At 40.5% G+C, this 14,510-nt stretch overlaps 1 protein-coding gene across 3 annotated transcripts in view; it reads right to left on the reverse strand.

Moving 5' to 3' along the window:
- Positions 1–14,337, reverse strand: part of ASB7 (ankyrin repeat and SOCS box containing 7) — a 31,139-nt gene extending 16,802 nt beyond the window's left edge. Inside the window, exons 1-5 of one of the 3 annotated variants that reach the window (XM_071813984.1) lie at positions 14,203–14,337; positions 13,315–13,409; positions 7,864–7,961; positions 6,714–6,765; positions 4,055–4,314 (exon numbers count right to left, since the gene is read on the reverse strand). In XM_071813984.1, coding sequence (XP_071670085.1) covers positions 4,055–4,265 — 211 coding nt within the window. In that variant the 5' untranslated portion in view covers positions 4,266–4,314; positions 6,714–6,765; positions 7,864–7,961; positions 13,315–13,409; positions 14,203–14,337. Of the gene's footprint in view, positions 1–4,054; positions 4,315–6,713; positions 6,766–7,863; positions 7,962–11,298; positions 11,435–13,314; positions 13,410–14,202 lie in introns of those variants that run through there. The other 2 variants (XM_065847320.2, XM_071813985.1) reach the window with 2 other exon arrangements.
- Positions 14,338–14,510: the final 173 nt, after the last annotated feature.

A 14,510-nucleotide genomic window follows, 5' to 3' on the forward strand; every position in this document is an offset into this window, starting at 1 on the left:
AAACAATTTACTTGCAAAAGAAGGATGCTCTTTACCTACAGCTTTAAGTACCTTTCCATGCCTTCCTTACTCCCAAAAACTCCCTGCTTTTGATCACTGAAAAAAAAAAAACCAAACCACTAAGTCATGTAAGAGAAGAATTTCAACAAAAACAGGAAAATAAGATTCACTCCGGAAACAAAGCAACACAAACAACTCACTTTCCAAAAATAAACACGGTAGCAAAGCCTCATGATAAAAATATTGTAATTTCCATTAAGATTATGGGCTTTTAGTGAGCTAATAGTACCAGTTTCCCCCTTGATTAAGGAAACAGTTTTCAAAAGACCAAAACATTTTCTGCTACTATTCAGTCGATGTTCTGCTGCCATCTTCTGGAAAGCTTGAAAACTTCACACAGACTTTTAGCAGAAGTTTGACCTGCATTATGTTGCATACAATTTCCATCTGTTTAGTGCCCGTGTTTGCAGAAGTAATGCTACATAGCTGATGTTGCTTTAAGAATCTAGGCCGTTGTGGGGTTTTGGTTGGCAAAAAGAATCGTGAGAGAATTCTCTTACCTTTCAGAATCTGCAGAGATGTAAAAAAATAGTACCTGGTACAATCTAATTTAACTACGAAGGGATGAAGCCAGCACTTGCCAGCATTTCTTTATCTTGCCTCCATCCTAACTGTCACCAATTATAGTTATTTTTTTTCAAGCTTCCCATTAATTTGGGGAGAGTGTAATCTAGAAATAGGAACAGCTGCATTTAGTCACTTCTAATGTTCTTAAACACAAGGCATTATACAGCGATAAAAACCTTTAACTGCCTATGAAGGGTACCAAATTACTGCAATCCACTTCACTCGAGACTGAAAATCTGCAACACAGTGACATCTTCATTAGGTCACTCTGTCGCAGTCTAATTTGGGAGGCCAAGAAAACATGGTTCTGGTTCCATAAATTACCTCTTATTTCAAGCTTCCTTTCCCCAACTTGGGCTTCATTCTTACCACAACGTTTAGAAACATTGCTACATTGAGCTTCTGTTCTGAATTTTGTAGGGCAACATTCGGACCCAGAAACACTTCATGAGCTGGTTTAGGGGAGGATGAGTACTTGGCATTCTATGGTTTCTCCTGGATTATGTGTGACCTTACTAAAATTTAGATACTTTCTAGCAAAGACTAAAAATAAATCTGTTTGGCTACTTCCTTTTATTACTCTTCAATTTCTAGGAGCTTTAGTGAATCATTACTATGAGTAACCAGAAACCGTCCTGTCCAACTAGTATTGAGAGGATATTGCCAAGGTACAGCTAACAACTACACACTTTGAAGACTTTAGCTACTTGTAACTTAAACAGCAGTAGCTGGGGATTAATAAAACATATTTCTTGTCCTATATGGGATTGTCTGTCTCAATATGTTATTTTTGAAAGCAAAAAAGTACATTGAAGCGGGGGGAAAAAAGGCTTGTTAGGCAAAAATCCAAGATTACTGGACTCTAGATTGTTTCTGTGAATGGAAAGAGTTTGACTTTATACAACCTACACTTCATTAAAATGAGATAAAAATACACTAAGAAAGTCTAATTCACTATTTTTCATTAAAACTGAGTTTCTCCATGGTTCTGATCAACTTCCTGCATTTCACTACTTGCTAAAGAATATTTATTATCTGACCTACCACCTCTGTATCTAGTTGGTATTTCTGCTGGCTTCATCCTTTAGTCTGGACTGCTTTTTAAATGCATTTCCCCCATTTTTCTGTGTCTCCTTGCCCAGCAGATAATAAAAAGCTTCCTCATGTTCTACCACCTCCATTCAAACCAGCCGATCTGCAGGCACAACGCTGTCCTCGCCTCTTTTCTTTGCTGGTGAGCAATGATGGAAGAGAAGATAAAAAGCAAAAGCAGGAGGTGGCCAGGTCACAACTCCCATAAGAACCTACCTTTCATTTCCAGGTCAGTGACCAGATCCCTTCTCAGCCTCTACCAGCCAAACCCCATCCCACTACCATTCAAGACTACATTGGTTACCTTCCAGCAGCTTAGATCTGAGTCACAGCACTTCATCCTCAGCAACAACCCAGTTCAGTTTTCTCATTCCTGTACTATGAAAATATTTTCAGCTCTCCTAGGCTTCATCATCCCTCTAGACATCTCTAACTATGAGTAGTTGCTCCTTACTCCTCACTAACATCTCAGTTCCTTCTTTCCTCAATCCGCTCCCTCTCACTATCTTCTTTATTATTGCTATATATAGTCAGTTCAATACACTGTTTACCATAAGATTCACACCAGAAAATTACTTTTTTTACTTCACCCCAGTACCACTTTGGTCCACAGGGATTAAGCCCCAGCACTTCTTGAGAGGGAGGAAGGTGGAGACTGTGTGAAGGTAGACACAGGCCCCTCTCTAACGAGGCAGGCATGATTAACTCTGCTTTTAAGAGTCAGCTCATTCGCTGCTTAATAGCTCATTTGCGACATTATTATGTTTTAAATACTTGTTATCTTATATGCCTGTGTTTTGAGGGAAAACAGGGCAAGGCACAAAACGGTGCCAATTTTCTGAAGCGAGATCCAGCTCCAGGAAAGCTGCCGTAGATGACTAACCCTCACACTATTTGTTACTCAACTTTCTCGTCCTGGTGATTAAACGCTGTGCTGCTTCCAGAACAAGGATGTTTCATTACAGGTTTTCACGAGGCATCAGATTCAGCTGGTGCTTCATATAGAAAAGAGTAACAACAAAAATAAAAAAGCACTGCATCAGCAGCTATTTCATATCAAAACCTATGCAATGAAAGTACATAGAAACACATAAGGGTTTTTTTTTTTTCCCAGATCACCTTCAAATTTGAGTTAAAACCAATGTATTTCAAGAGTTGCAGCCTAAAACATTTGAATTTTCCAACTGAAGGCTTAATATTATCCACTTATACTACACTTAGAAAGTAGAATTTAAAGTTATTTATTAGTGCAATTTAGTAGCTTTGCCCTCCCTTCCAACTAGGACATGAGGACCTGGGAATATTATATGGTTAGAACCTGCAGTAGGTAAATCAACAGGGTCCAGATGTTCAGGTTGTACTTCAATACTGCTCTTAAGGAACATACCACTAATTGTGCAAATACCACAGCCTATTAATGCCATACAATTTTAAGGGTGATCCACACATGTGACAAATACTGTGATACACATAAGGGGCCCATATGGTCCTGTATGTAAAGCATCAAAAAGATAATTTCAGTTTCCTTGGGACTGAAAACATCTTAGTTCATGTTTCATTTGATAAGAATAGCGCTAGAATGGAGGATGCTGTTCTTTAAGAGCACTAACCAGAATGTGGGGAACACCTACTGATTTTTCCTCTCCAGTACCACATCAGAAGATTAACACTATTTCTAAAACTTTAAGTGGTCTTGAAAGAAGACAGAACAAAAAGAAATTCTGACTGTACCATTTAAGGGGCAATAATCATCACCCAAGCAAGTATATCACTTCAGCTAATGAAATTCAAGCGGTTCTTGAAATAAAGCTTCACTATGGATGGATGCAAGAGAGGTGCAAACTCAACTGGACCAGCTGACACTAAAGTCCTTTCCACAAAAAGTACTGTTTTAATGAAGTTTAGCAGACTATATTAAAGCCTGCATGGAAACTTAGTCTTCAAGATGACTTGTTAACTCGCCTGAGAGTTATGAAATGAACTTCCCTAGTATTTTGAGGACCTGCATTCCTCTAATAATACCACAAACGGAGGAAAAAAAAGCCTATAGTGAGTATATTTAATTTTAGGAGTCTTTCTGCCCTATCTTCATAATGTTTATTCATTCTTTTAACAATTCCTAGACAGTTCTGAAAAAAAAAGTAGTAAGATATAAAGTTAAACTATTACCTCATTCACAGAGTGTGCAACAAAAGGAAACAGAGATGGAGTACTACTTCAGAGAAAGAAAAAAAAGGCAGTCTGACACCTAATCAGTGCTGGAAAGCCCTGTAATGGAAATTGGCATAGAAAATTGTGAGACGGGCAGCAAGATTTTTCTCTCTAGGCAACTCACCTCCATGCTCAAGAAAAACACGAACGCATCTCTCTTTCCCTCTTGCTGCAGAGAAATGAAGCAAGGTCCAGCCATTGGCATCTCGACCGTTTGGAGAATATCCTTGCTCCAGCATCTTGCGCACGGTGTGAACATCGCCGGCAGCCACTGCAGCCTGAATCTGCAACTCTTCCTGTAGCTCAGGGTTTCTCCGACAGTGATGGTGTAACATCCTAGCTGAATCTGGGTTTACAGAAGCGTCATGAGGTCACACTAGTCACCTTGAATCAATGTAAAGCATCAAGAAATTAGGATTGAGACCAGGAACGAGATATCTAGGAAAAAGAAAGAGGTATCTAGAAAAACGAGCCAGCACTAATGAAAAGCAATGCTAAGATTTACTCTCTATATGCAGAGAAGTCATTGTATACAAAGAATAAAAAACCAGACACTCTCACTGTTACCAGCAAAATTATACTACGCGGTTCACATCACTGAAGTGCAAGAGAAAAGGAGACCTACATGCTAAAAATACTAAACATTTTCTTGAGAAATGACAGCAAACAGTCCACAATTAAAGCATCTGAGCAATACGCCAAAAGAAATCTCCAGAACCAAACATTCATCTAAAAATCACAGCATGGTTAATATAATTAACTCCAAAGATACCGGTTAAAAAGATGATCTAAGCTATTGCATGAACCAGCACTTCATTGCTAGAGGAACTGAACTATGATGTTCTGTGGGAATGGCAGGATGTGCAGTTTCAGCTAAAGGGCCTTGGACAGGTTATACAGAAGTTTGTTTCTATGAGCGTAAGGAGTGATAGCCCAGGCCAGTGAGAATTATATCTTGGGTCGGAAAACTGTTTGAATGTTTGACCTGGGTGTGTGAATGAATGGGTCAGAACGCCACCCACAAGATATGCATGGGAATGTGACTGAAAACAGTCACAACATGAGTGTGGTGTGTTTGGAATAACATTGTTTTGAAAAAACATCCAGGCCTATATCTGTAAACCTATAAATTGAGAACTGTTAATAAAAGTGAGCTAAGTCTGGCTCAGCTCTCTGCTCTGCCCAGCTCTGCGCTCCTTCCTGAACAAGATCTCTGCCTGTGTGTGCAGCTTTGTCTGCGTCCCGGTGTGCATTGTTCCTCATCGCTGCAATATTCCTTTTTTCTTAGAAATGTATCACCTCTTAGCTTCAGTGAAAATATTTTCATCTTGCCAATATAATCTTTTTCTGTGACCTACTGCACATGAACTTTAACACTGATGTTCAAACTGAAAATATTGTCTATATTTTGGCTTCTAGGCTGCTTTATAGGTACATGAAGACTGCAAAGAACCTCAATATTTCTAAGATCAAACACAAAGATGATAATACACGAGACCTGAAAACATGTAAGTGCAGTTAATATAGCCCTGTCAAACACCAGAATAATGCAATTTATGATTACTTTGATACAGTACAGGAGAGAGCTGGGCCAAAAGGCTATCTAAAATATCCACTGTAAAAGAGCCTAGACACAAACATACACTGGGAAAGAAAGAAGGACTATATTCCATGCCCTGTTTGAGAAGCACTCATCTGCAGATCTACTTACTATTCAGCAAGCAGAGAAAAAAAAATACAGATATTTCGGGATTTCTTCCATAATCTGTTCAGTGTTTACATTTTCACATACATTGGGTAAAATAACCCATTAACAGGTATTCCTAGAATAGAAATGAGTATCGGAAGAGAATAAAAGCAGGATATTAGAAAGGTAGCGCTGAGCAATAGGAGCCTCAGAAAATATTAAGAAGCTGTTACAATGGTTATTAACACAGAACTAGAAGACAAAAAAAGAGAAAGAAAAATGTATTTAGGCTCCTGTAAAGTTAATCAAGATTAAGGTACAAAGGAAAGTTCTAAAGAAAAAAAAAAGAATTTTAAGCAAAACTTGAAATTCACAGCAACCTTGTTTTATCAGGATGCCACCTAAATCTTCTTTTATGTAAATATCATATGCATCTCCAGATCTTCGTGATTCATAGGTCATTCAAAAGACTTTGCAATCAGCTCCCTATATCCCACTGGGCACTTGTTTTCCTGTGATCCAGATATACGCACAGACAAGAGAAAAGTGAAAACATCAATCACTGCCATCTTTCCAGATAAAGGCATCACTATCTACCGCTATCTATTCTCTCTTCTACAACTGAGTTGTGCCCATTGCAAAGAAGTTATTTATCTGCTTCTTGGAGAGATATAAGCTCATAACTAGCAGGTACAGCTACAATGACCCTGCTTACACTGCAAATATGGAAATTACATTCTGCAAATTCCTGTCTTTGACATTTATTAAAGTGCTTCAACTTACCACATATGGCAAGAAAAAAAAAATCATCACTATTTCAGCATAGGGTTATGAAAGAAGACTTTTTAACTCAATAGGTTCTACATGGCTTAGGTACTGCCTTTGTTTTGTTTTATAGTACAAACTTCATTAACTGACACCAGAAGAAAAGTGGATTTACAAAGCAGCAACTGCTAACTCAATAGGTCAGCTTTTGCAGCATATTCCAAAATCAAACTTGGTTAATCTGATGACAAGGGAAGTATTTCTACTGCCTCTAATAAGCTTTCGCTAAGCTCTTTTCTAAACTCCAATTAGCACTTCGGAACATGCTCACCTGTAAGACAGCAAGCTTGACTTCATTCTGGATCACACCACTAATAGTACTGCTAATGAAATTTCAACAACAAGAAAAAGATCTTTATTTGGATGTACAGGTGAAAACCGATAGTAAAATCTGGTTGATAATAAGGAGTCAGGGAGAGCTTCTTAAAAACAAACCCCAAACTGAGTGTGTCCCTTTAGCCCTCCTTTCTGAATGTGTACAAAAACAAGATATGAGAACTCTTATCTCAAACTGAGAATCTCTGATCAAAAGTTAATATAAACAAACTTTCTATTGCCAGTTTTACAATCCCTTCTTGTAAAGGACTAACACTTGTAAGATCTCACGTGATCCTGAAAATTAAAGTCAAACTAGTTGCTCAAAATGCTACAGAAAGAGATAGGGTGACTAAACAGACCAAAGAGAAATGGGATTTCTCATTTAAGGGGACAGAAAACACCTATGAAGAGAGTTGGCTAAGAAAAAGCAAAGCTCTTGATATCACACTTCTCAGCTGGTGGGTATATTTGTAACATTGCATTATAAAAAGTTGGCACCGGCCCCATTTGTTGCATGTGACTAGCAGAGCTTATTCAAATGAGTTGGTACTAAAGTACATAAGTACTAAAACACACAAAGCAGAAGATGAAGTCAGGCATAAGCAGCTCCTTTTATCACTTGCACAGTTTCTGTAAATATCTACTCTTCCATCTCATCCCTATGGCAAGCAATGAAATTCAAATTACAAGAATACTTAACTGTAACATTAAAGGTTTCAGGATAGTTCTAGGTACACACCAGCTTTTAAAACATTTTTCCTTCTGCTCCATACATAGGTTAAAATTCCTGTTTACAAATCCCCATTTACACCATCAATCTTTGAATAAGGAAGAATACCAGAAGTCATTAGCCATTTGGCACTTAATATTTAATGTTTTGCAACTGTAATCAATCTCATTCAGAACACAGTATGCATTTGGATTGCTACATACTGCCTTTCTTCATGCAAGCAAAAAAGAGAAATGAAGCAGAGGAGGGAAAAATGTATCTATACATTCGTCGTCATAATGACTGTACAGTGCCATGAAAATGGACGACAATAACAACTACTTAATTGATTTTGCAAGTACCACAGGTTAAATCCAATGTGTTCCTGAATTACCTTGTAAGAGGCTGTCACTCTTTGATGGATGTCCGACTCTTCATTGTCTGCACTATTCATAATCTTGTGTGCCCATGTGTGTCAAAACCTGCTGTCCCCTGAAAAAAGGGAGAGATTTCTTATTAGTTGCGAAGAGTTAAAGTGAGAGGTCTACTTACTTTTACTTTGCACCTGTGCTAGAATGCTACTTTTTAACATCATTATGCCAGGAAAGGCCCTGAACTGTGTTTTCTTTCGTTATCCAACTGTCCTCTGGAGTTTGGGGTGAGGAGAAATGGTCTAAACTCTTCTCAAAGGATTACGCATCTCTGCTCCTGCCATGGAACAAGAATGGATGCAGAGGTTACAGTAGATATTTATGTCTGACTGTTCAACATCTCCCTGTAGGAGTCAGATGACAGGAAAAACCTTTGGGATCCATTTAGTGTCTCCCAACACATTTTTGTGGGGTTTTTTATTTGTTTGACCGGGTGTTGGTTTTGGTTTTTCTGGAGGGGTAGGGGGGTGTGTGGGTTCTTTTTCTTGTTTGTTTTGTTTTTTAAAATCTCCATCACATCTCTGCTTCCCTATCTAAAGAATAAAACCTGACAACACGAGCATTAACTTCTCTGTCCCTCAAGTGGACTTCTAGTGCCACCAGATAGTCATCTCCCTCTCACATGAGGCATCACACACACACCACGTTTCATGATCAGGTAGAGATACCTCCACACTAAAAGCGATACTACCACCACCTCAAAAATTTCCAGCCTTTCCTTCATATATCAAAACTATCATTTTAGCATCAAAGTTCACTGAACGCCAGTTACAATGCCTGCCCAGCTTCCTCCTTCATATCAGCTCTCCTTGTCCTCCCTCCTCACCTGCAGGTAACAGGATCAGTCCCAAGGCCTGACCATTTTTCACAGCACTGTTGAGAGTCTGTACTCAACATTATTTCATTAATTCTTTGTAAACTTCTATCTGACCTTTTGTTCACTTTGGTTGCAAGTTTCTCATGACAGGACCCCTTATGTGTGAGCAGTGCAATAATATAATAAATAATAAAGGCATTAACTACTTCATTGTATAGCAGATCACACAAAGCCAACTGTGTTTTGTTTCTTCTGCAAATGAGTTGTGCCAGAACAATTACATGAACTGGGCAGCTTTTAGCTTAAGTTAAAATTTCTGTCACTTAACATAACATGAAATCTTGCTTTCCTGATGCTAGCTCAGAAGAGGAGGATGAAAAAAAAAAATCTCTTCATCCTTCTTATGCACATATTCCAAAAGCTTGGCTTCCCAAGATAAAACATACAAGGTCTGCCAGATACGCTCACAGCCCTGCACAAAACTGCACTACCATGACCTAATTTGATCACATTTCTAGTCTTGTTTCCTTTGCATAGAAGATCAGTCATTAGTTCACCTTTTCTAAAAAAAAAAATAAAATTGCCTGATTTTCACTTTAAAACCCACACATTTTTTATTAGCTGATGCAAATTAGAATTGCACTGACTTCACAGACTACAGGCAAGGTAACAGATTGCTCCACTAAAAAAGTAACAAGCTTTTTTCCCCTCAAAGGAAAATTAGCTGCATATGGCAAGAGTAAGATCTGCAACTTTAATAAAAAGAAGTCATATTTAGTGGAAGTAAAGCTCACTTACTCAATGACTTAAAGTTTGCTTAAAATACTAATAACTGTAATAGAAGTAGCATACTGTTGATAATGTCTCATTGTCAAAGAGATCTTACGCTCTTCTACATCACTGTGTCACTTCATTAAAGTAATTGCAAACAACATGTAGAAAATTAATTCCAACATACGTATATATTTACTTTAAAGGAAGTTCAAGGTTGGTACTAGAAGTAAGACCTTAGAACACAGTATTTTGCTCATTCAGATGGCCTGACAGATAAGACCTGATTCCTAAGCCCCAAGATTATACATCCAAGACCAGAACAAGGACCATAATTTACTGATGTTATCCTCACCCTATACAACAAGGGAGGTGTACCATTACACATGACATTTAATATCTACCATAGACTTAACCAGTGTAGATCCTAGCTGTCTGTGGCCGAAGTATTCCAAGACATGTAAATTGAATTAAGAAAGAAAGCCCTGTGGAATAAGAATAATCACATTAGCATTCATGATTTTCCCACCCATTTCAAAACTCAAACAAGCTAAATGTGTTCTCACTCAAATGGCATTTTAAAAGTGGTCAATATGTGTTTGACAAAGAAGCTAAATGCAACTATCACCTTCCTATGTCACTCAGCTTCCTGTTTCAGGAGCTCTTCAGACAAGAGAGTAAGGCCAACAATCATTATTATTTGTGTTCTCATATCACAAGTGCAAAGTTTGCAAACGACGTGAAATATTAAAATTTCACAGACCCTAATAATCCTGAATGTATTTTCTGCTAGACCTTCTATGCTACATCCCAGACAGACATAAAACAAACTATCCACGTGTTCAAGAAAAAAAAAAAATCACCAAGCAACACATGTAAACTGCTGGGTCTGAAAGCAAAGAGTTAACAGTGCCTGAATCAAAAACACCACAGAGGAACTGCTACTTCCAAGGAAAGAAGCCTTCACTCTTCCTAAGCGGTCATTAGAAGTCACACATTTCTCCTCAGAGCTTCTGTAATGCCATCTCGCTGCTTGGACATACTAAATTTAAAATAACTAAAAGATAATCTAAAAGTCCTCTACCAACTTCAGGTGTTTGTAACACCACATGATGCAGACTGGTGGCGTTCTATATAACCAGCAGCTGTTGTGTTGTTACGTTCTGCAGGTGGCTGAAACCAAAGCACAGAGGTATTGTTTTCCCAACTGTCATCCATTTCACAGAGAGGCTGTGAGCTCCGACTTTTGGGCCTGATGAAGAATTAGTGAAATCATCCAGCTCAAGTAACTCCAGGTCTGCAAACTGGAGAGCTAAAGAGACCTCACCTTCAGAGAGCACAGGTAACACACCAACATTAAACGTAAGCACAGCCCAGAGAAGAAAATACTGCAAATCCCTCCAAATCAAGGACCGCAATGCTAAAGCAAGGCCCTACGGATCTTTTTCAGTAGAGAATGCTGCATCACACTTGAACGGCCACAACTCTCCTCTCTCAAGACATGCGCTTACAAACTACAGAGAGCTGGTGCTCTGCAGCTTGGAGATCCTCACGTACCACACACACAATACAATCCCTCTTCTAACTTACAGCGGTGCCCTTACTAAGTTTTCAACAGTAAAAATCAAATGAATGCTTAGCCTTAACAGCAATAATTCATAGCAAGTATTAATGTATAAGATTTATGTATTTTGACATGAGTTGCCACCATTAAAGAATCCAAATACCAGTATTTCATAGAATGAAAGAAGCAGAAAACAATGGCTAGTTCAAACCACATAAAAGCACTCACTTCAGCCCTAATACTCACAGCATGGCTGATGAACAAAATGAGCATCGCTTATAAAGTTTATTTCACTCAGTTTCTGGAAGATTTGTTTTACTTTGTATTTCTTTTTAACATAACCTAAAAGAATCCAAGTGGACAAAATCCGCTGGATGACTTCAGTGGATAAAGCAAGTTTTTCACTGGGATAGTATCATTCTGTACGCAAATGCTGGAACAAGAGAACACAGCCTCTCAGCACATTTCCTTTAAGGGTTTAGAAGGCACAAGAAGGCAAAACAAAACCAAAATGAGTATGTAGCCTGAAGATTCAATTAAAAAAAAAAAAGTATGTACAACTTTATCTAAGGGGTCAGGCTATACTTGCAATATGCTGCATTTCTTCCAGAAATCAAGAGCAGGACTTCAGCGTGACTTTTATCTCTGTCCTTTGTTTCGACCACGTACAAATTTCTGCCGGAAGCCAATTCCCTGATTCCCATGAACTCAATTCCAGCCTCTGCATCTGAATCAAACTTTACTATGCTGGTATTTCACATGCAGAAGGAGTTTCACAAATCAAACAAAAACTTCCACTTCCTTCCATTAATAAATCACAAAGATCTTATGACTTATCAGCACCAAGAGGTGTCCTGTTGGAATAGCTACATTAATGCAAGCCCCAATGTTAGATGCACCGGATGGGTTGTAAAGAAAGCGTTATAACAAACCAACTTTGGATGAAACAGGTGTGCCATAACCACACTAGTAAGCTTGTCCTAACGCCCATCTGTCTCAGCTATTGGCATAAAAACCCCTCCTGCAATCATACTGGGCGTGTCCACACGTTCCACTATTACTCCTGGTTTTGCAGTATGCTATCAAAATAGCATGGAATATTTTTTCCCTCTACTTTCAAAATGCATCTCAGAATTTGTCGCACTTCTGTTACAGGGAGATTTTCTATCTAATCTCTGACACATAGCAGCCACCTTTTATCACATGCTAAAGACATCTATATTAGAAAAACAATCCACGCTTGACCAAGATCATTGGCAACAGGTACTGCTATTTCCCCTGCAACTAATGCCAGAAAATAACTTCTTGTTGACAACAAAAAACATTCTGGTGCAGTCAATGACATCTCTGAAAACATGAGAAAGACCAGAGTGACCTATATAGACAATACGTTTGCCAAAATAACACAAACTCTACATTTGAAATGGATTAGAATAGATTCAAGACAGACTCTGCATTAAAAGAATGTGCAGAAACTCCATTATTTGGAGCACAGTAACAGCAGGATGCAGAAAGAGGCTGACTGACATCATCTACCACCCCACTCTCTTCTTCCAGATCCCATTTCTTCACCTTGCCACATAAAACAAGCAATTCTCCCTACGAACTGCTCTCTCCCTGAAACCAAACGTTCCTCCTACCAGCAGGATTCAGTTTTTGATGACTCCTTTCATTTTTTCCCTTAAGCACCTAACCACATTACCTTCTTCTGTGATCTCAACCCAAAAAACCAAGTACTTAAAAACAAACATCATCCAATTAAAGGAATTTCAATTTTTGCAGCTTTGTTACAATACAAAACCCCTGATCCACGTGAAAGTTAGGTACGACTAAACCAACATAATGCAATTACCATGACCTACTCCAATAAAGATCTTAGAGCTGAAACAAATCCAGTGTTGCACCCATAAATTTGTGAAAAGGCTTTAAGAAAAGATCCTTTCAACTACCAGGAGTGAAGTAATTTCAAGTGACATTCCAGAGATGAGGAGACATAAAAAATCATTAAGTAGCAATTCATAATCAAAATAACGTTTGCAGATTAAGCTTAGAAAATGAAGAAGCACTACGAGAAGAAAGTGAAACCACACTTTACGTAGGCTTCAGAGCTTTCAGACTTTTAAAGATCAGTAGCAAGAAGGTTTTAAGAGAACAAAGAAATCTAATAATACCTATTCAAATCCATCAAAAACACAACAAGAGGCCCTAGTCCCAGCAAACCATGTGTCTAACATGATTCTGAGAGTCTACATGAAATATCACCTTTCTGGGCTTTTTCTGAGTGCTGTTTTCTCTCTTCTGTCTTATTTTGTTCTTTGGAGTCACAATTTTTAATTCTCCTTTAAGGCAGCTTAAACCTAAAAATAAAAAATAAAAGTAGAACTGAGCCACACAATGACATTAAAGAGAGAAACAGAGAACAAAACTGGTTAATACCAACGCAATAGCAGGTTGAAATAGGAAAAGAAAAAATCAGAAAAAAGGAAGGAAAGGGTTATTTAGCTAAGTTAGGATCTTAGCTCAAAAAGAAGGACATTCTCTCGGGATATTAAAGAGTTGGAGGGACAGTAACAGCAGGACCGCTGCCCTGTCATCCAGCTCCTCCAGAGAACTAAGTACCGAAGAATGGGACAGGAAGTAACCCAGAGCTGCTGGGAAATCAAAATCACTCCCTCCCTTGCAGGAGCTCACGCTTCAGGAACCGTCAACACACACAAACCCGACCGAGCCCCAGCGCGGAGTTTCAAGGCCCGGCGGCGGGGGAGAGAGAGAGGGAAAGCCGGGTCAGCGCCGGGGGCTGGGGAAGCAGGGGACGCTCTCCGGAGGCCCCCGAGACTCCTCAGCGCCCGGTGAGCCCCGTTCCACCGGCAGCCCCGGAGCGCGGCGGCGGGCCCGGCGCCGGGAGGGGTGGCCTAGAGCTTCCCCCCCCCGCCCCACAGAGACAACGGGGGATCGGCGCCCCATCCCGAGGGGGGCGGTGGGGAGGGGGAACCCCCTCGCAGCGCGCTGAGAGGGAGCGGGGCAGAGCAGGACGGCGGCAAGCCCCGCCGGAGGGGCTGCCCGGTAGCAGCGAGGCCACGGGGTCGCGCCCCCCCCCACCCCGTGCGGGAGTCGGAGGGCAGCCGGGGCTCCGCCGCCCGCGGCCGTTACCTGTCTGCCGCCGGGAACGGGGGGTGAGGGGCCGGTGCGCGCCCGTGCGCAGCCGCCCCCCGCGCTGGCGGCGGGGCCGGCCGCGGGAGGGGGCCGAGCCGTGTGGGGACACTTTGCACCGAGCCGCCCCCCTCGGCTCCGCTGCGGGGTCAGCGGGCAGGGACTGACCTCGGTCGCCGCCAATCCACTGGCGCCGCGCTAGGCCCGCCCCCAGCTGCGCGTTGCCGCTGTGTTTCATTGGACGCCGGTCTGACGGTGCCTCCGCCCACAGTTCGTCCCCCTTGCCGTAAGGCGCGGGGGAGAGGGAG

Source organism: Patagioenas fasciata, chromosome 12 (genome assembly GCF_037038585.1).
Source record: "Patagioenas fasciata isolate bPatFas1 chromosome 12, bPatFas1.hap1, whole genome shotgun sequence".
Classification (NCBI taxonomy): Eukaryota; Metazoa; Chordata; class Aves; order Columbiformes; family Columbidae; genus Patagioenas; species Patagioenas fasciata.